Here is a 22,483-nt window from a genome sequence, read left to right on the forward strand (position 1 = left end):
TTCCAAAAAGCTTTTGAATTTTAAAAAATTAAGTAAAATTATAGTTGTAGAAATTACCTTTCTCTGTTCATCGTCTTTACAATTTTGAAGCTTGTCATCAAAAAGCTACAGGGTATGAAAAGGACACTTTTAGTATCAAGATATTTTATTACATTGTGTACACTTTCTAAACAGAGAAGTAAACCTCAGTTCCTAAGCATTTCTGCTGTGGCTAACATGCATTTTTAACACAGAATAAATTTTTTCAAGGTTCTATATTAAATCATTCTTCTGTGTGAATGACTTTGAACTGCTAAGATCAAATGCTAGGGTAGAATTACAGCCAAAAAAAACACGTGATTTTTGTCTATGTTTGCAATTCATGTGCATGTGAGTACATGTGAAGGCCAGAGGAGCATGTCCACTGTCCTCTCCCACTCTCCACTTTGCTCTGTGAGACGGGAATTCTCACTGAACCTGTCCTGAGTAGGCTACCTGGCCAGCAAGCTCCCAGGCTCTGCCTGTCTCCATCCTGCAGTGGCGTGCTTATAAGCTCTTGCGGCAATGCTTTTTACGGAGCTGCTGCTGGCTAGGGATTTCAACTAGGGCCTCTTGCTTTCTTACCAGCCGCTTTTACTGAAAGAGCCATCTCTCTATCTCCAAAACTATGATTTTTTTGAACTTAAAAAAAAAAAAAAAAAAAGTGTGTAGCATGCATGTGTGTATGTTTATGTGTGTGTGCGCACATTCTATGTGGAGGCCAGAGAACACTGGGTGTCTTCTATCATTTTCTACCTTATTTCTGGAGACAGGGTATCTGTCTCAACAAATAAGGAGCTCACACTTGACTTAATGGTGCCCAGAAAGCTTGTGGTATCCTCCGTGCTGTGCCCGGTTTTTACACGAGTGCTGGGAACCCAAACGCAGACCCCCACGCCTGCACATCAAGCCCTGAGCCATCTCCCCGGTGTCTCCACAGACTTCTCTTTTGTTTTAAAATAGGGTCTTATTTTGTAGCCTAGGCTGTCCGGGAACTATGTAGGTTAATAGTTAGCCTCAAATAGGTGATCCTCCTGCTTCAGCTTAAGGGCTAGGATTATAGACACTAGCTACAGAAGACATTCAGTAACCTGAAATACTGATTTAAACTCAAAGTTTTTTTTCTGCTTTGTCTTCTAAGTTAATGAGCTTCTTTTTCTTCCTATGACCTATCATTTTAATTCAAAGAGAAATACAGTCACCACCACCCCCCCAAAAAAATGAAAGGAAGGGAGAATCCAAGGTCTTACAACATCCTTTTCTCAGTAATTAAAAATTACAGAACATAAATTTTATCAATATGATTGAGGAGATCTTTTAAGGAGTCAGCTTTAAAAACTGCTGAAACCACGAGGGATGTAAATGACAATCAAGTAACTTCTAAGTCCAGCTTAGCAACACTTACTGCTTTACATCAGAACAGCACATCATACCTTTAGTTGTTCTATCAAGATCTGCAGGTAAGCGTCAGCCTCTGTAAGTTTCTTATCAAAGTCTTGGACACTAGGAACAAATCCTGAATCCAAACCCTGGAGGAAAACAAAGTGAATGATCTGGCAGTGCCCAAGCAACACGTATTACTACAGGAAACTCTTTACACATGAGGAATTTCAACTTTCAAAACAGACAGTATATTTACACAAACGAGTTTGTTTAAATTTTCCAAGAAAAGTACTATATCAACCTCCCTCTCATCAACTACATGTGCTGCTGCTCAAAGGACAGAGTTGGTTCCCTGGCCCTCAAAATCCTTTTCCCCAAACCTCTGCCCCCCCCCACAACTGGATTGATTTTCCACCAAAGCCATGGTCATTTAGCTAAGAAATATAAAACCTCCTAGACTATTTCCTATTTCTCCCCATTTTTTCCTGTCCCCAAAATCTTTGTGTGGTTTTTTGTAATTGCAATTATTTACTGTTGGAGGGGATGGCTCAATGTGTGTGGAGGTCAGAAGACAGCTTGTGGGAGTCAGTTTTCTACCTCCACCACGCAGGTCCTGGCAACTGAACTCAGGCTTGGCAGCAACTGCCTAACCTACTGAGCTAACCCACTGGTCCGTTAACTTGTTTGTTGTTTGTTTGTTTCTCTATGTAGTTCTGGCTGTCCTGGAACTCCCTCTGTAGACCAGGCTGTCCTCAAACTCACAGAGATCCACCTGCCTCTGCCTCCCAAGTGCTGGGATTAAAGATTCTTAACCCACTCCATCAGCTCAGAAGTTTTCCACCCTCTCTTTTCCTTATTAAAAAAAAGTTGCTTTAAAGAAAGCTGAGCATGGTGGCATATATCAACAATCCTAGCACTAGGGAGGCTAAGACAGAATTATAAATTTACAGCTAGCCTGGGCTAAACAGTCTCCCAGCCTTTCCTAAGTGTAACTGCTGATCCTTCTCTCCTCATTAAGGTCCCTATTCACTTTCAGTCTTGGCATGAACACTACACTCTGGACAGGGTGTAAATGTTTATTTATTAGAGGCCCCACTTCTTTCTCAGTCTAAAAGTCCAGCAACAGCATATCCTACTTTTTGTACATCTACATCTCAAGTTCCCAAAAGACCGTAAGCTTCCTGTTTTGACTTTGTTCAAAAGAAATTGAGTTCTTAACCATCTCTGACTAAAAGAGCAAATCTTAGTTGTAAAGGTTAAGCACTTGGAGAGAACCACATTCCCAGCCTGCACACCCAGCTGTCCTGTCCCGAGGAACCACCACCAACTTCTAAGTCAACCACAAAACGGTACTAAGGGGGTGGCAGATGGTGTAGCTCAACAAACTCAGCTGTTCCTGTCTCCCCTGCCTGTGGCCAAGGCACACTGCTTGTTTTGTAGTCTCCATTGAGTGAGCTGACTGACATTATAGCAGCACCCCGCCTGGGCACACGTAACAACACTTCATCACTGTTAAAGCATGACACGACCCAACATCAAACTGACATGCCGAAGCATGGGCTGCAAACCTGGTCCCTAGTTTCTAAGCAAGCTCTCCCCACCTCCTTCCCCCTGCCTCCTGTCACTAAGCAGCAGCTACTCCATCTACTAAACACCAGTGTGTTACTACTATTTCCTGCTGTCCTTCTCCAACTAAAATGGACAGGATGACACAAAATGTTAAAAATTTTAAAACTTACACCCTGTTATGACCATGGGAAAAGCCAATTTATCTTGTGATTATTTTCTTTTTCAAATTTAAAGCTGATAAATCTTGCCTTACTTGCTTTTTACATGCATGTAAAGAAACTTTTTGGAGGAAAAACCCTTTCCAATAAGTGATATATATGAAAACAATGTTTAAGAAAAATTATAATCAATGTATTCACAATCCGTATAATAACAAAATTATAGTTAAACACATTCTTTTGGGGTTTGTTTGTTTTGACACAGGGTCTTACTATGTAGCCCTGGCTGGCCTGGAACTCTCAGATCTGCCTGTGCATGCCACCACACCCTGCTACACTTTTTCATTTTTAAAGACATCCCAGAGAACTTCGTATTAAAAATGTTTGCTGAGCAGAGTGGAGTTCACACATCACATTTCACAGAAGGGACAGTTCCTTCTGACACTTAAGACACCACAGGAAAACAGGGATGGTATGCGTGGCCTGGTTTTTGTTTTGTTTCAAGAGTATTATGGCATAATTAGCAATGATTTAACTATCAAGACCCAGCTAACAGTTAAATACACTGTTCTTATTCAATAGTTTAAAAGATCAAGAGTGAATAGAAGGCGAGTGGGAGAGAGGAAAGATGATCGTTAAGAAATTTCCTCTTCTAAGTTCATTTAGAACTATCACTGTCAGCAAAGTAATTAACAGTGCCTTTTAAACAAATGTGTTAGTGAAACTTCTACAGAAGAGAAACACATTATTTAAACTTCAAGTTTGAACCCCACCTCAATTAATTCTTCAGAGTTAATTGTTGTTTCTTGGATCTATGAGCCTCACTGGGCTCTCTTCTCAGTCCCCTGGATACTTCTTCACCAGCAGAATAAACCCCGGGCTTCATAACCTCACGTTACGGAATGTTTATGGGGAGGTTTTAATGATGGTCATCAGCCTAAAATCGCAAAACTGGCCTAACCACCCTTGCACAGCAATCCAAAAATTGTAGGTGTGCTTTAAAATGAATTCTACAGAGTTAACTTATCTACAGCCAATGAAATAATGTGTACACATTCATCAGTAGCATGGCCAGGCAGGTGACAGTAGTGACACATTTCTGAAAATGACTAAGAATGCACTAAAATCATGACCAGTTTCAGCATCAGCCATCATTTCTGTCCTCCCACTCAGACATTAGATGTGAGGTCTGAGTTGTCTTGTCTCTCCTTATCTCATGGAATAACAAAAGACATTTTAAATTTCTGATTATATTTTGTAAAATAAAAATAAAAACATAAAGCTGTTGGAGTTTTTATTCAAAAAAAAAAAAAAGGTTGAAGAGATAGCTTAGCAGCTCAGAGCGCTTTTTCTTGCAGAGGGCTGTACTTCAGCTGCCAGCGCTCACACAATGGCTCACAACGTCATGTAACTCCAGTTCCTGGGGATCTAACACCCTCTTCTGGCCTCCACTGGCACTCGATGCACATGAACTCACACAGGCACACACACACATGCACACGAAAAACAAAACAAAAAAGAACTTTAAAAATTGTATTATACCTGTTCTTCTTTCCAGCCAATATTCAGACAGGGAGACACCATACTTATTCATATTGATCCTTTTTTAATGGAACTTTAAAAAAGTACTTTTATTCATTGCCCATATACCTCTCACCTCTCTCTCTCTCTCTCTCTCTCTCTCTCTCTCTCTCTCTCTCTCTCTCTCTCTCTCTCTCTCTCTCACACACACACACACACACACACACACACACACACAGAAGAGGGAGAGAGAACTGCACGTGTGTGGATGTCAGAGGGCAGCCTGAAGGAGTTAGTTCTGTTCTTCCTTTGTGTGGATCCTAGGAAATGAAATTGGATCATCAGGCTCTGCATCAGGGGCCTTTCCCAGTGAGCGATCCCACTGGTGCTGGAGACTTCTTTTTAAATAAGACTAAGAAGACTAAGAACATAGACCTTTCCCAAGCTGAGGGTGGTCTATCTTCCTTTGGAAAGAACTGCAAACAGGGCAGACCTTTAATAACTGTGTGATTTAAACTTCTAGAGAGCAGTTTGGGAGTCAAACAGATACGTTTCACAGTATTCTGCACTTGCTTTAACACTGAACACATTACTCTCTGACTTCTCTGAAGAAAGACACAAAGACAGGAACTGTGCCATTCACTCATCAGCACCCTCTGGGCTGTCTCAGCACTAGACAAATGCATGTGGCACCAGCTGCACCAAATGTCAACTGCTGCTCCCCATGCTCCCTCTGGATTTCTGTCTCTGTACTTCTGTTCTCTGATCCCTCTTTCCTTTCTTCTCTTGTCCATGTCCTTCTGCAGTACCTGAAGTGACCACATTGCAGTGCTGGCAATCAGGACCTTGCTGCTCTCTGGCTTACAAGATTGATGGACCACAGTTCTATTTCTTCTCAGTCTGCATAGAAATTCACTTTACATTTTAACTAAAAGTCATTTAGAAGGAAGTCTCAGCATTTAGAAAGAAGATCAAGAGTTCTAGGCAGCCAGTCTCTCTCAAAACACTAAAACAAATTTTAACTTTAACAAGATTAAAAGCAGTCATAGAGAAACTAACACAAAATGGTCTATGATATAACAAGAAAAATGTAATCAGTATTTTCTAATTTCTAATATACAGGACTAGCTTGATATTCTCAGGGGGTACCTAAAAGCTAACATGTCAGCAAGTTAAATTAAATCAATTCCTATTAATGATTTTAGGTGGGACACTAAATACACAACAGAATATTTCACTTCCATTAAAAAGAGCATTACAAGGGCTCTTTTTTAAACCCTGAGGTACATGCAAATCATAGCTTGCTCTGGAGACTCTCCTAGTAAGACTTTTGAGGCAACCAGTAAAAGCTTTTAAAATAACTCCTGCTGGTAGTGATGGACCAATAAACAAAGGTCAGAGTGACCAAAGGTGGCTTAAGGTCTTCTTGACCATAATCAGGAATTAAGAAACTTAAGGGTAGCAAAGTAGTGGTGACACATGCCTTTACCTCAGCACTGGGAGGCAGAGGCAGGTGAATCTCTGAGTTCAAAGTCAGCCTGGTCTACATAGTGAGTCCCAGGACAGCCAGGACTACATAGAGAAAATGTCAGGATCCCCTTCCCCCCCAAAAAAAAGAAAAGAAATTTATGGGTAACTTGAGGAGCTAAGAATAACACTGAATAGGAAGACACAAAAGAATGTGAAAAATGAGACAGTTTCCTATCAAAGTCTTATTTCTTAATGAAAACTTAAAGAGCTGAGTTTGCTAGATGCAGTATTTTTTTTAAACAAAACAAAATAGTATACAATTTTTAAAAAATGTTCTCCCTAAAAAAGAAAAGGAAGCTATGTGTGATTGCACATGCCTAGAATCCCAGCATCTGGTAGGTGGAGGCAGGAGGTTCACAAGTTCAAAGCTAGCCTGAGCTACACTAGTTCCTGCCTCAAAACAAATAATTTGTTTAAAAAGAAAAATATATTTGAAATAAATTATTTATATAAGTCTTCACAGAAAGTTCAAAATGATAAAAAGTCAGCAGTAGAACTATAAAACAAAAAAAAATAGCTTAAAATATTAACAAAGGAAAACTTCAAAGAAACCCCATCTAATGAAAGGAAGTAAGAATATGGACAACAGGCATTTTATTAGCAAAACAAACACTAAAACTAACGAATTTTTACTCAAATGCCATTTTAATTAAAATAAGAGCACCTGCAAAGTCTATGCTAACACCTGGGGATGGCACGTTTGAGATGACCTCTCACCCAATCAAAGAAGCAGAGGGCATACTTACGATTCAATCACTTACAATTATTTTTGAAAATTCAAGAACTGGAGAGATACCAGAAGACTGGAAAAAAGCAAGTGTGGTACTGATCTTCCATAAAGGTAAGAAAAGAGAGAGTAGAAAGTTACCATGTTGCGCGTCTGACATCATTAATCAAGCAAAGGACTAAGAGAAAACTGTATCTACACAGAGGAAATAAGGACACAAGCAAGTGACAAGTTAAAAACCAAACAGTCTGCCAAAATTACTGGCTTTTCTGTTTCTTAGAAAATTAAGTTAGCATGTTAAGCTCTTGGAGAAATGACACCATTCTGTCTTTCTATCAGATTGGTCGAAAGTTCATTTAATAACAAAAAAGTATACTAAAGAAACAACTTAGTAATTTTCATGTGCCCATGATTCCATGAGGGATACTAATGACATCCTTGGCTACCTGAGCATCCTGAAACATTTATGCCCCACGGTCCACCCACATCAGCTAAAGAACAGGCCTTGGAGCTACTGAGGAATCCTGAAGTAAGCAATTCTGTAGAGTATTTTTAACCCTAAAGATATAATATTCAAGTACCAATTCATTTGGAGACAAGATCATCAGTTTTTAAACACCCATATAACACTGAGCACGGATCAACTTTTCCCTCGACTGCACCTTCTTGGAAGACATTTTCCCATGGCTACACATGGCTTCAAATTAGGTCCTTTTAACCACATAGTAGCTATCGGTTTCTTACCAAAAACTGCTGGGTACCCCCAAGAATGCCCTAAAAGGTCTTTTCTCAATTCTAAGTGAACAATACTAATGCTATGGATTCACCATGAATAAGACATACTGAACTTTTTCAGAGTACTATACTATAATGTCTGTTACATACTTCTTTCTCATTTTATCTCATTTATGACATTGTAAAGTAGTTATAGGCAAGGCTCAGGCCCAGAATCCCAGTACTTAGGAGGCCGAGGCAGGAGAACAGCTGAAAGTTCAAGGCTAGCCTGGGCTACAAAGCAAAACCTTGTCTTAAAAAAGAGAAAAGATCGTGAGCTAGACTGACACTGAACTATTTCACAAGTGCTTACTGAACATTCAGATCGTCCATTATTATTTCTTTTTTTACTGAAAATAGATTTTTTTTCATATAATATATTCGGATTGCAGCTTCCCCTCTTCCAACTCCTCCCCAATTAGAATGTTTGATTGAGATTCTAATCCACTCCTCTACCTACAAACGCTACTACACTTTTCTATTAAGTTACAATACTATTGGAAAGGAGTTTGTAGCCTGGAGAGACATGTGGTCTGAAAATCTTCTAAGGAGCTGTAGTGGAATGAGCACAAACAAGCGTTAAGGACAGAGCAGGTTGCATCCCAACTCTGCAACGTCTAACAGACTACCTGAGTGGTCAGTACAGCTCACTGCCCCTCCTTTCATTCCCCCATCAACAAGAGGGACTAGGAACCCAATAGAAGCTGTTCAATTTCCTTTCTAGATCTGGAGCCTTGGAGAGCCAGAATTCACTTCCTTTAGTCCCAAGATCCACAAAGTACTTCACAGGCAAATCATTTTGATGGATTTTTAAAAAAAGAACAAAGAAGACTAGCAAATAATACTATAACCCATGTGCAGTTTTTCTTAGGGAATATACAATCTAGAAAAAGACACAAGCATTAAACTTAACATTCCTTTTAAAAAAGAAAACATAGTAAGTTGATGAACCCTGAAGAAGATAATGGATGGTATAAAAATAGTAAAAGCAATAAGCAAAGTGTGGCAAAATACAGCCAACAAACAGATCAGAGGGAAAAACCCAGTATGGATGGTTCAGAAAACTATTGGTAATTATGCCTAAAGCATAAAATGTAAGTTGCATCTAATAATTTACCTTGGGAACCAAGAGTCAAATAATATAAAGAAAGCTTCCACCCAAACCAAAAATTATAATGGTTAAACACAACTCTAAACAACAGCAAAATAAACCACTAAAACTGTTTCTATTTTTAAATTTATATAAGAAATAGTTTAATACTTAAGTTTTCATTTTGTTTAAAAAAAGAAAAATGAACTACAAAATCTAAATTGCTAACACAGAGACAGGACAGAAATGGGCTGTTTCACCCAATAGGTGAATCAAGAATTAAGATCAGTACAGACCAGTACTAAAATTCATGACTGGGCACAACTGTTTAGTTCTTAAGATGAAACTCTTATGCACCCTTCCACTGACAGAGCAAAATATAAATATGGACTCCATAAAGTGGTAAGATTTCTTAAAAATGGAACAATTTAGCTGGGTGGTGGTGGTGCACACCTTCAATTCCAGCACTCGGGAGGCAGAGGCAGGTGGATCTCTGAGCTCAAGGCCAGCCTGGTCTACAGAGTGAGTTCCAGAACAGCCAGGACTACACAGACAAACCTTGTCTCAAAAAAACAAAACAAAACAATCATGGAAACGAGTTTATAGGCCTTTATAAAATAGTTAGCACTGATACTTATCTCACAGATATGAATGATATAGAAACTGCACACTTTAGAAATCATTTTAGGAATACATTGTAAGCTGTGTTTTTAAGTTTATATACCCCCCATACCTCCATCTCTTCCTGAATCAAACACAGGGAAAGGCACTGAAATTCTACTACATAGAGTAGTAGGAGGACCAAGAGCCTCTCACAGTTTTTGCTTGACATACTTAATTTTTCTAAGTATTTCTTTTATAAAAAAACATCAAGGGCATGGAAAAATATTCAGAAATCACAAGCTATACATTTTTTAAATTATATGCAAAATCACCAGTTTTAGTCTTTTAAGATTATCTATGAAATTCTAAAATCTTCCAAAGAGTTGTCATTGCTGGAATACCCCATTCCAATCGAAATGAATCATAGCCAAATTTGTAACATCAATTAAAGGTAAAGCGCCAGGCAGTAAAAAGCCCTGAAAACAGAGACTGTTGGCATACTGGAAAAAATGAGCCCCTTTACAAAAAACAAAGCAAGACACTGAGGGGATTCCATGCCCTTCCTGCCAACATGCTCATGACTCAACTTCTAAGAAAGTTGTTTGCAAACAACGCTGTTCTTCAGGGACAACTGAGTTAGCTGGGCTACTTGAAGGCTTTTTTATTTTATTTTGCTATTATTCTCCGGTGGGAGTCTGCCATAGAATGCACGTGGAGGACAGAGGACAACTCTGGAGTTTGAGGCTGTCCCTCCACCGTCTGTGGGGTCCCGGGAGCTCAGTCAGGTCATCAGGCCTGCATGGCAGGGGCTTTATTTTACTCTCTAAGCCTTTTCTCAGGTTATCAATCAGGTTAAGCTATCCCAGCATTTGAGTAAACTGTGAAACAGAGGAACAAACATTCTTGCCTTCCCTAGTCTGAGATTATCAGCATTTAATTTGCTTTATTCTTAAAGATCTACCAAATGCAGTTGTTTTTGGGAAATTTCCTGGAAATATGCTCTACGTGCAAACAGGAGAAAGTAAAATTGATCGTGTAAGTCCGTAAGCTGAGCATCTAAGCAAGCACTGAGAATTCTCCTAACTACTTGTGGTTATGCAATGTTTTCTACACAAACCCACTGTGCTTTTCCGACATGACCCGACCTCTGCACAGCAGACAACAAGCTGGCAAATTAATGCACAAGGGGACTTGCATGATAAAACCACTCATACATACCAAAGGGTTTTAGCTCACGCTGAATGAAAAACAACCTTTAAAAGAATAGGTTCCACACTGTCCTAGCCGTATCCCTTACACTGCGTTTGCCAAACTGTCTTTGTGTAACTGATTTCTGCTGCCCGTGGATGTCCAGTGGAAGGAAACACAGGCTCCGTTTTGCTAAAGTTGCTCAAGGTACACACAAAATTGTCCAATTAAAAAAGCTGGAAGTCTACCAAGATGACCTGAATTCATTGTTCTTTACTATCTTCCCCCAAGCCAGTGCTTGGTTTGTGGCAAACGCAGAAGGAGGAGGAGGAAGGAGGAGGAGGAAGGAGGAGGAGGAGAAAGAAGGAGAAGAAAAGATGGTGGGTACTGAATCCTTCAGTGTGCTTACGTACTATTACATGAAGAACATAAAGATGTTCCTGCAAGTTCTACATCAGCATCCCTTGAAACAGTGCCTCACTCTGTTAGTAAAGACTGCACAGATGCTGAGGTCCGATGCTGATGAGGAATTCTAATTAAAAAAAAAAAAACAAGAGCTAACAGGACAAAAGGCTATTGCAATAAACAGCAGTGCGATACATAAGATGATCAGGCAGTGACAAATTTCATTCTCTCATGCCAAGTCTTGTCACAAACACATTTTTACACATACTACTCTGGGCTTTAGTCCTATGTTACAATAATTATTTATTCATTGGGTATCTCCTGTGACTACACTCTGTGCTGGACACCCTAGAGATGCCAAGGTGAAGCAGACACTGATCCTGACCTAAGAGTTTCCATCTATTTGAAATCAGCATCTGTCTAGAACAGTGGTTTCTCAGCCTGCAGGTCATGACCCCTTTGGGGTCAAATGACCTTTTCACAGGTGTTGTCTAAGACCATCAGAAAACACAGATGTTTACATTATAATTCATAACGGTGGCAAAATTACAGTAATAACAAAAATAACGTTATGGTTGGAAGTCACTACAACATGAGAAACTGTATTAAATAAAGGGTCACAGCATTAGGGAGGGTAAGAACCACTGGTCTCGAGTATCTGATTTGAACAGTAAGTAAGTGCAATGGGAAAGGCACCAAAGGATGCAGAGGAAAAGAGGGTAAGAGAGGCTTTAAGAGGGAGCACCGGGGAATCCAGGCGTGGACAGAGGCAGGAGTCTGTAATAGAGCAGTGGGCTCTGGCTCATCCAATGCAATGTTCCGACTTTCATGATGACTTTCTTTCATAATGACTATTCAGGGCTAAGCAAGCCAACAAAAGAGTCCGTGGGACTCTAGGAATTCCGAACAGCAAGGAAGCTTTATCCCTGTGAGCCTGAAGGGGAGCCAGGACTGCACACAAGAGCTTCAGGAGCCATGGCTCCAAAGAGGTGCGCACAGCAGTAACACCCTACAAGCTTTGGTTTCCCTTCAGTCTTCTATCACTGCCTCCCATGGGCTAAAGCCAAACAAAAGCCCAAGAATAAAGAGCCTGGAACATTGGCTCTAAAGCCTCCTGAGGCACACAAAGAGAACAGAATGCTTCTGGAAGAAGGGAGAGCACAGGATACACAGACTGAGAAACAAAGAAGAATCATCTCTTGGAGAGTCTTTTTCAGATCTAGATGCTGACTTCAAAGGAAACCAAAATTAGTGGCCGAATCAGAAAAAGTCCTACGGTTTGAGAGGCAAGGTGAGCAATGGGTAGAGGTGTGTCGAGAACACCAGGATACAGCCTGGATTTAGGCTCAATCCCTAGTTATTCCAGACTTGGCAAATCACTTGGAAGACACCTTTTATAGAGGAGGTGGGGAGAATGGAGATCAATTAGATTTTAGGCTTTCTTCCTTCCTGTTCTAGGATTTCCTGAAGCAAATACCTCCAAGTTAATGACTGTTCATGCAGACAGTAAAAACTCCATTACACTGGGATGATCTATGGCTGATCTCATTTAAATAAAACCAAGAAATTGTAGTTTTCAACTATACAAGGTCTTCCACAGTCTGACAAAGAATGCTAAAACTCAAGTGAACTATTGTTCATTCCCTATAACCTTGAAACTTATAAAGACTAAAGCAACCAGAGTTTAAAACAAGCTCTAGAATGCCAAGAATGCAAAGAAACAGAGTAAGCAACTTGGCTAAAGACCACATATTAGAAAAACAAAATGAGCTGTAGTCAATATACAGTCAAGTTCTTTAAAGTATCTACAGAAATGAACTTCAATGCCAAAACTGCCATACTAGTCCCCCGCTTCCCCCCCCCTGCCATACACACAGAGAGCAAAAATTACCATTCATTCATGGCAAAAAACATGCACTGACTCTCTGCTATGGCCAGGTGCTTAATTAGGATTTCCAAAAGACTTCTTTAAGGATAATAGAGAAAACAGCAAATAGGATCAAGCATTACTCAATATTAAGAAACTAAAATTTCAGAACCCTTCCTAAGCTCCTTTGACTGCTCTAGCCAACAGCATGCTTCTTCTCATGATACTGCGCACCCAAAGCAATGTGTTAGTATTGCTACTGGTATTATTTCAACTACATCAGAAGTCATATGGAAGTCACACACAAGATATAGAATCCGCCCACCATCACAGCACAGTTTCTAAACATTTTCTCCAATTCCGTTATACTTGTAACCAGTTCAGTCTAGTGACCTAAGAAATATTTTAATATAGGAGAAAAAAAATCTAGTTCCAATACACCTGAGTAAAAGGTTTGTATTTTAGGATATTATAACAGTTCATATTTGGATCATTTATGTCACGTCCAAAGGAAGCTCCATTTGCCAAAATTCTGTTAGTTGACAAAAGCCAACATTCCTTAGGACTTTGTGAAGCTAGTTCCCCTCTACCAAAGGTGCCATTTCCCTTAATACTGGCTGAAGGGACAGCTGCTGTCTGTGGTGCCTATTAGCATATCAAAACACATGCTGGCCTCCAGGCTCCCTCAGTATCACAAGTAACTGTTACACATACCAGGGTCCATGCTAACATCCTAGCGTGCGCACACACACACACACACACACACACACACACACACACACACACACACGTGTCCTAACATCCTCCTTCTAACACTGCTCTGTCAGCTATGCACTCTCTCGGTCCTTTCTTCATCTCTTGCTCTCCCCTGTACCTTCTCTGCTCCTGCTGCTCTCATGGCAAGGTCCAGTCTACTGGCCATATTCAGTTCACCATGTTCAGTCTACTACTTTCTCCTTCTGCTCTGGACTCTTCCAGAAGCCTCTGGCTGTTCTCTCCCTCATATATACAATAAAAATCTTCCCCTTAACCATATCATGAGTGCTCATGCCATCAGTTTATACAACTTACCTATTTTCTAAACACCTATGATGTTCTACTGGGCTCAGAAAGCCAAACCCCAAGTACGGCACTTGTGAATGCCGCACCCTTGAAATGAAGGGCACTCGAAGGCCTTACAAGTAGTCTCTGAATTTCTCATGTTCCCCCTTTCTCCCAAAGCAGTTGGGGAAACTAGAATTCCTTTACCCACGGCTAGCCTTAAGAACCGGAACCCCCTGGGCAATGGCAGCACACACCTTTAATCCCAGCACTTGGGAGGCAGAAAGGAGGCAGGCAATCTCTGTGAGTTCAAGACCAGCCTGGTCTACACAGTGAGTTCCAGGACAGCCAGGGCTACACAGAGGCTTTAAAAAATAAAAAATTTCTCTTGCTAACTTGTTTTGTTTATAGGGTACCAGCTGTGACCCTATGAGCAAAGAAACATGAGACCAGCCTACATAGCCAGACACTCCATTAGTGACAAAGATGAGTGCAAACCTTTGATTTCTAGCAAATTATGGCCTAACAAGAATCAGACATATGAACAAAAAAATTATAATTTAGCAAAAGCTGTGAGAGATATGGACAGATTCTGTAATGGCACACAAAGTAACTCACTGTCTTCCTTTAGACAGCAAGGGAAGGGTCGAGGTGCTGGGCACCAGGGGCCACGCCAAAGCTTAACCACCTGAAATGTGGGGTAGTCTAAGCAAGAGAGAAAGGCAGACGGTGTGAAGAGAAAGAACTCAGAAGCTAGACATGGTCTGACGAGAAACCGCTCACAGCAAATGCCTTGAGTAGAGTGCCTACAACTGGCTTCAGACAGCTGTGGGAAGAATTAGCCACGACTGGGGAGAGCCTTAAAGGCATGCCAGGAGCTGGACCGCGAGAGGCACCCAAAACAGGAGCGTGGAGTGACTCAGTGTGTTTTTGAGGAAAGAGGCTGGGTGTGGCTTGCCTCTCACACACTAGATCCGATTTCCCAAAAGTCCACTGAGAGATGATGAAGGACTCAGAGAACTATCATGCAAGAAAGTGTCAAGTCCAAGAGGCTGAAAGTGTCAAATCTAAGGCAGGCAGAGCTTTAGACACGGAAAACAGCTATGAATGGTTGTTGGTAGACCCTGTCAAAATATTTAAAGAGGAAGACTAGCTCCAACAACAGCAGTGACTGTCTAAACCTTGACTGAAAAATTTTCAAAACAATTCTCTGCTACGTACATTATAGTAACCATAAAAACTTCTCGTAGTGTAAGAATCCGTTACTTTTCCACAGAACAGCATTTAGTGATAGAACCTGACACATCCGAGGCCATCTGGAATATTTTAGTATAAACACACGATTATGGATTGCTTTGTCATCATTATTACCTTTCTAAATCAAGAGCACAAAACGTGGGTGTGGTGGTGGACATGTGTAACCCCTGCAGGAAGGTCAAGAGTTCAAGTACCAAGACCCTGTTTCAAAAATGTACAAGCCACACAAGTGGATTTCCAATAGACAGGACCTAGTGAGATCACAGCAAACAGATCCTACACTGAACTCAATTCCCTGCTGATCTTCAACTTGACGGTGCCCAAAATACTTTTCACCCTCTTATTTATGAGATGTGCTTCAAGTACAACGTCATCCCTGTTCCAAGCAAACTCAGGACACGCAGGAAAACACCCAACTTAAAAAAATATTGTTTGTTTAAATTCTCAAACTAAAATTTCATTTTTAGTGATGTATGCCTACCCTGGAGGAGGGAAAACCATCTGGCTTTTATTTAAGTAATCCCTTGTAGAGATGCACCAAAAATAAAAGTTTTGTTTTTTTTTTAAAAAATCCCCAAGTAAAAGCGAAGGATAAGAAATGTCAGTACTGGTCACTAACGGGCTCTAGCGCTTGTTCCAACACAGGAGGTCTTCTGAGAGATGACTTAGGGGCCGCTTCATCAGAGTTCCCGTTTTAAAGGCGCTGGGAAGGCTTTTAAACCGCATCGACCACTTTAAGACCCTCCCCAGCTTCCCCAATGAGAAATCTGGAAATAGTTATTTGGCTTTCAATTTCTTTAAAAATAGCTAAAAAGTAAAACAATTTGATCACGCAAAAACCAAGTCTTCAAATTAGAAAATGTCTTATTCAACTTAACTCTCAATCTTTCATGATTGGGGGGGAAAAAAGAAAATGTTAAGTACAGCAGGAGGGCCAGCAGGGGCCTTCCTGCTACGTTAATCACAGAAAACTTTCCACAACTGAGCTAAGGCTGACAACCTAAAACCTTCCCTACAGTCGTTCTGCGAACCCCATAAAACTGTACTGGAGTTTCCAAAAATATTTCCAACAGCTACTTAAAAACAAAACCACCTCCTTCCTCACCCACCCACAAACAGCAGCATCCATAACTGACACACGAACACTGGGCCAAGCACCAGCACAACGCCAAAACATCCCAAATTCTACTTGGCCGGCGAGAGAAGGTTCTACTAATGGGCGCAGGCAGGATCCGAGTTGAGCTTTCACGTTTGGAGCTCAACTGTGACGGGCCATTGTGAGTCAACCTTCGAAAGGAGAACCGAGTTCCACAGAAATGTTTCCCAAGCAGGACAGCGGCCCCTCCGAGGGAGCTGGGGGCGTGGGCTCAGGGAAGGCGGCCCCTCGCCGCCGGGACCTGAGGGGTCTACTCACTTCGCAAGCGGCCAGCAGGAGAGCCATTCGCCGCGGCCGGCGGCCGTCCCAGGGCAGGGGAGGGGCTCCTTCCCGGCCCCGGATGCCCCTCCGCGGCCGGCGCCCCAGCCCAGAGCAGCCGGAGGACGCCCTCCCCCGCCCGCCCCCTGCGCCGCGGCCCAGGCGCCGCCCCGATTGGCTGGCCCGGGCAAAGAGGTCCCTGGCGATTGGCCACAGGTCACCTGCATGGGAGGTGAGCGGCTGCCGATTGGCGGTTGGCCCCTTAGGCGTCAAGGCCGAAGGAGCAGAGGCAGCTCCGGACTCCCGCCCCCGCCCACCCTCTCCCCTAAGTGGTGGGGAAGGCCCGGGGACGCGCTTCACCTGCTAGCTGGCCATCTGGCAGCTCCTGAGCTCCGAAGTTTCATCTTGATTACTGATTTTGCCTCCAGAAAGTTGTTCTGTCATTCGAGGAAGGCGGGAGAGGAGGAAACACTACAGCCTACCAGTAAACAAGAGCTTGGGTGTCTGTTTTATTTGTGGGTTAAGCGTCTGTGGGCTTGATGTTTTGAAAGCACCGTAAGGAGTGTAGGTGGCTTGTGAAGAACTTCAAGAATCCAAATGGTGTAACTGTGAAGTTCAGGCTTGGGGCACCTGGGCAGAGGCCCAAAATGCAGGAAATCACAGACACCAGTGATTGGCTTATCGATCTGGAGAGTAATCTCCTTTTCTATTTTTCCTTAGAATCTCGACCCTTCTAAGACTCTACAAAACAATTATTTGCTGTAATTTTGTGGCGCAGAGTTGAAGAAATACTCTCTACACTCAAACTGCACTGCTATACTCATTGGTATTTTTAGTTCATGTAAATTGTTTCAAAGTTCATGGAATTAGTTCTCCCATGATCTCGGTCACAGTAAGTGAAACCACTATCATCCACTCTAAAAGGCAAACCAAAAATGTAGCAGTCCTTAGGGGCCTGCCTCCCTGACATATTCAAATTTATCAACCAAGTTCTGTAATTCTTACCTCCAATGTGCTTTCAGTTCCACATCTCCTGTCTCAAATAATGGCCCCTCTTGGAATAATTTCCTCACTACAGTCTTCCTGAATCTACCATTCACACTCAACAAAAGATCTAGAGTTATTTCCATAGCATCTCACTACCAATTAAGGGACTTAGCACAGCTCTGCATGGTTCACAAAGATCTATGACTCAGTATTTGACACTGACCCACACAACAGTTTTAGAGCCCCACCTACATCTTTCAACTTGTACTCTATTTCTGTCTTCCACACAAAGGCTCTTTGCAAGCTTCTTTAATTTGCCGAGGACTTCCAACTCCAGCCCCTGTGCAGCTGCTATTTCTTTCCCACTGTCTCCTTGACAACAACTTGGGCTCTTCATTCACTCCTCACTGTCATTTCTACACAACGTAAATTATTCCTATTTTAGGTCATCATTAGCCCAGGAAACTTTTTTGTGTAACTTACCACAGCTATAATTTTCCTTTATTATTTGGGGTTATTTAATAACTTTTTTTGTCTTAATTTGTGCATGATAAAATGTAGTGGTTTGGATGAGATTGACCCCCAAAGGATCATATATCTGAACACTTGTTCTCTAGATGGAACTATCTGGGAAGGATTTTGGAGGTGTGACCTTGTTGGGAATGTTGCTCAGTGACTGTGTGCTTGCCCATGAGGACCTGGATTTACTCCTCAGTAATAAAAAACTAAATAAAAAATAAAAAACAAAATGATCCATCAAGTCATGTTATCACATTTACTTCTCTGCTGCTGTGATAAAGCAACGAGCAAAAAGCAACCAGGGTGGGAAGGGTTTGTTTAGTTCACAGGTTACAAGCCGTCACTGAAGGAAGCCAGGGGACTCAACCCAGGAACTTGACAGAAACCCAGAGAAACTCTGCTTACCTTACCGCTCCCTCACTCGCTCGCTCGCTTGCTTCCAGTGCTTACTCAGCTTGCTTTATTACAACCTGCCCAAGGGCAATACCACTATAGTGGGCTACCACCCATCAATTAGCAACCCCCAACTGCTCCCCCAGAGTTGCCTATAGGCAAGCTGAGGAAGGCAGTCTCTCAAAGTTCCTTTCCCCAGATGTCTCTAGCTTGTGTCAAGTTGTAAGAAAATTTAACCAGCACACATGTAAAGACCAGGAGGAAACAAGTATATTTTCCTAAATATTAGAAGCCTATCCCAAAAGACTGTATAATTCAAATACTACATATAACAGCACTTAGGATTTGAATGCAAGATCATCTTTGGCTAAATAGTGAGTTGGAGACCAACCTGAGCTACATGAGACCCTGCCTCAAAAAACTCAAAACAACAAAACAAATCTATGTGTTAGGTAATGGTGAGTCACTAGAAATCATCAGTGACAACAAACAGAGCATCCTGGTGGGAATACTGATAACAGGGAGCTATGCATATGCGGGGCAGGGATATAAGGAGGGGATCACTAAAAAACTCTAAAATATATGGTGCTTTGTTTTTGTTTTTAAGCCAAACCAATTCCTCTAGACATTGACCTAGCAACAGAGGCCAAGTGACCAGAGCAGACAAAAGGCAACTTGATTTTCAGAAGCAATCTGTACAGGCTCTCAATATTTTAGGCTAAGTCTTCAGAAATTTTAAACTGAAGTCAGCCAGTCAATCCCTATATAGGAACATAGGGCAGATGGAGTACGTATGTCACTTGGCATATGGAAGAAACAATACCTAGCTTACCATCAAAGCTGCCATGTTTCACCAAGAGAAACTGCTGTGAACACATTATCCAATGGAAATACTCTGTTCAGAATTAGAATTAGCAGCCTCTCCACAGGCCCACGATGTCTATGATAGTGCAAAGTCCTGCTCACGGCTGTATCTTCAGCTTCTCATCACGAGGGACTGGCATAACAATTAGGTGCTTAAAAATGTCTGTTGGGGTAACAAAATGCCAGGTACTGTGCTGTAACAGCCTCAATACACTGGGGGTGGAGGGAGGTGGAAAAAAAAACAGTCTAGGGTACACAACAGGGAAGTCAGCGGACAAGAGACCAGTTTTTCCTCTGTGAGTCTTTAGTTCCATTCAATTTTTAATATTAATTTGAGGTATACTATTGCCCTAATTTTCATAGGTAAGATTCTACATTGGTTACTTAACTTTATTCTGAAAGAACTTCTACATTTCATTTTTAAAACGTACTAAATGAAGTGCAGGCATCTGTCAGTGAGCTGAGCTTAAATGAATCTTAGTTTAGATTCTGTTGCTTTGGATTATATTTGGATTTCATTTGGAAGTTCCTTTTGAATGATTTTATAAGAGTTTAAACCTGAGATATTTACATTTTGCTTTATACTTGCCTACATTAAGTAATATTATGGCATAAAACTCAAAGACTACCCTTTGGGGCCTGCAATAGTTTATTCTAAAATATGAGCCCAAACTTACTCAAGTTTACAAACGACTTTTTTGTTGTTGTTGTTTTGTTTTGTTTTGTTTTCAAGACAGGGTTTCTCTGTGTAGCTTTGCGCCTTTCCTGGAACTCACTTGGTAGACCAGGCTGGCCTTGAACTCACAGAGATCTGCCTGCCTCTGCCTCCCGAGTGCTGGGATTAAAGGCGTGCGCCACCACCGCCCGGCACAAACAGCTTTTTATACCTGTACAGCAACCAGGTAAGCTGCTCACAGGCTGAGAGGGAGTTAAGGGGCCCAGTGGCCTTCTGACTCTTTACAAGGAGCTTCCAAACTTGGCAGACATTAAAACAAGGACAGTGAGTCACAAACCCAAACATAAAGACCTGAATGTGGCAAGAGAATCTGTAGGAAGTAGGAGATGACATCAGTGGGGACGGGCAATATGTGTGTGGAAATGTCAGAGAACAAACTTAATAAAGAACAATAGAAAAAGACTCGTGAAAAAGAAAAAGAAGGGTGGGAGAGGCTAAGAGAGAGGAAAGAAAAAAAGAGAGAAGTGCCTACAGTTAACACAGACTACCTGTAGGAAACTCAGCTCCACAGGATTTAAACAGAGGTTTTCAGTTGTACTTCCCATCTCCAGACTACACTAATTACAATTTGCTGATACCCACAAAGAAGCAGAGGTGACCCAGAGAAAGAAGGAAGAGAATTAAGATGAAGAAAGGTAAACAAAGCTTTAGTTGAAATGACGTAGGAATGGAAGACTATGTGCAGACATTACAGGCTAGAGATATCAAATTTCTAACAACTGAGGTTGAAGCCAGGCATAATGGTGCACGCCTTTAATCCCAGCACTCGGGAGGCAGAGGCAGATGGATCTCTGTAAGTTCAAGGCCAGCCTGGTCTATATAGGGATTTCCAGAACAGCCAGGACTACAAAGAGAAGAAACCTTGTCTCAAATTCTGTCCCCTCAGAGAGAGAGAGAGAGAGAGAGAGAGAGAGAGAGAGAGAGAGAGAGAGAGAGAGAGAGAGAGAGAGGTTGAAAAGCAATTAAGTGGCAGAAGAGATCCACGGCCAAACCCCAGGTGGAGCTCCAGAAGTCCAACTGGGGAGAGACAGAGAGAGACAGAGAGAGAGAGAGAGAGAGAGAGAGAGAGAGAGAGAGAGAGAGAGAGAGAGAGAGAGAGAGAGAGAGAGAGAGAGAGAGGAGGAATTATATGAGCAAGAGATATGGAGACCATGATTGGAAAAAGCACAGGGACAAATAGCCAAACTAGCGGAAACACATGAACTATGAACCAATAGCGGAGGAGCCCCCATGGAACTGGACCAGGCCCTCTGGATAAGTGAGACAGTTGATGAGCCTGAACTGTTTAGGAGGCCCCCAGGCAGTGGGACCTGGGACCTGTCCTTGGTGCATGAGCTGGCTTTTTGGAGCCTGGGGCCTATGCTGAGATACTTTGCTCAGCCTTGGTGAAGGGAGGAGGGGATTGGACCCGCCTCAACTGAATCTACCAGTCTGGGCTGACCCAGGGGAGACCTTGCCTGGGAGGAGGTGGAAGGCTGGGGGGTGGGAGGAGGGAGGACAGGAGAATCCGTGGCTGATATATAAAGTTAAATTAATTATAAAATAAAAATATATGGGCTGGAGAGATGGCTCAGGTTAAGAGCACTGACTGTTCTTCCAGAGGTCCCAAGTTCAATTCCCAGCAACCATATGGTGGCTCACAACCACTCTAATGAGATCTGGTGCCCTCTTCTGGTGTGCAGATATACATACAAACAGAACACTGTATACATAATAAATAAATAAATCTTAAATAAAAAATAGGGATTGGGAATTTAGCTCAGTGGTAGAGCGCTTGCCTAGCAAGCACAAGGCCCTGGGTTCGATCCTCAGCTCAAAAAAAGAAAAAAGAAAAAAGAAATAAAAATATTTATTTAAAAAAATTATGTCATATATAAAGACACTGCTTTGCTTATGAAAGAAAGAGAGAGAGAGAGAGAGAGAGAGAGAGAGAGAGAGAGAGAGAAAGAAAGAAAGAAAGAAAGAAAGAAAGAAAGAAAGAAAGAAAGAAAGAAAGAAAGAAAGAAAAGCAATTAAGTATCACCATAGATTTCACAGCTAGTAAAGGGGCAGAGGCAGGCCCCAAGTCCCGGTTCTCCTACATCTACAGAATTTCTGCTTACCCACTTCTCAAACCACCCATGAAAGCTTGGTTGGTGCTGAGCTTCTGCATGTGTACCATGAGCATATTATCAGTAAAATGGGTTCCTCTCTAATCTCATGAGCTTCATAAGCTTAAGAAGGAGATGTATGAGTAAGAAGAGAGGATGTACATGAAACTCACACCACTCCTAGCAAAAACAAGTGTCCATATGCTCATTGCTAAGAATACACAGCAGAGAGTTCCGGGGCTGCAAGAGATGAAAGCACAGCGCAGGCTAAGGAAGAGACCCCCTTCACTATAATAAATATAATAGAGCTGTAATTTTGCTACTGTTGTGAATCAAAATGTAAATATCT

At 41.8% G+C, this 22,483-nt stretch overlaps 1 protein-coding gene across 21 annotated transcripts in view; it reads right to left on the reverse strand.

Annotated features, from left to right (window-relative positions):
* Osbpl9 (oxysterol binding protein like 9) overlaps positions 1-22,483 on the reverse strand; it is a 140,195-nt gene that overhangs the window by 42,317 nt on the left and 75,395 nt on the right. For 8 of the 21 annotated variants that reach the window (XM_006977751.4, XM_015996484.3, XM_015996485.3 and 5 more), the window contains 2 exons: positions 1,452-1,547; positions 58-105 (listed from right to left, as the gene is read on the reverse strand). In XM_006977751.4, the coding sequence (XP_006977813.2) occupies positions 58-105; positions 1,452-1,547 (144 nt within the window). Of the gene's footprint in view, positions 1-57; positions 106-1,451; positions 1,548-3,901; positions 4,068-4,670; positions 6,529-6,940; positions 7,010-16,240; positions 16,306-16,545; positions 16,703-22,483 lie in introns of those variants that run through there. The other 13 variants (XM_006977749.4, XM_015996483.3, XM_006977748.4 and 10 more) reach the window with 6 other exon arrangements.

Source organism: Peromyscus maniculatus, chromosome 2 (genome assembly GCF_049852395.1).
Source record: "Peromyscus maniculatus bairdii isolate BWxNUB_F1_BW_parent chromosome 2, HU_Pman_BW_mat_3.1, whole genome shotgun sequence".
Classification (NCBI taxonomy): Eukaryota; Metazoa; Chordata; class Mammalia; order Rodentia; family Cricetidae; genus Peromyscus; species Peromyscus maniculatus.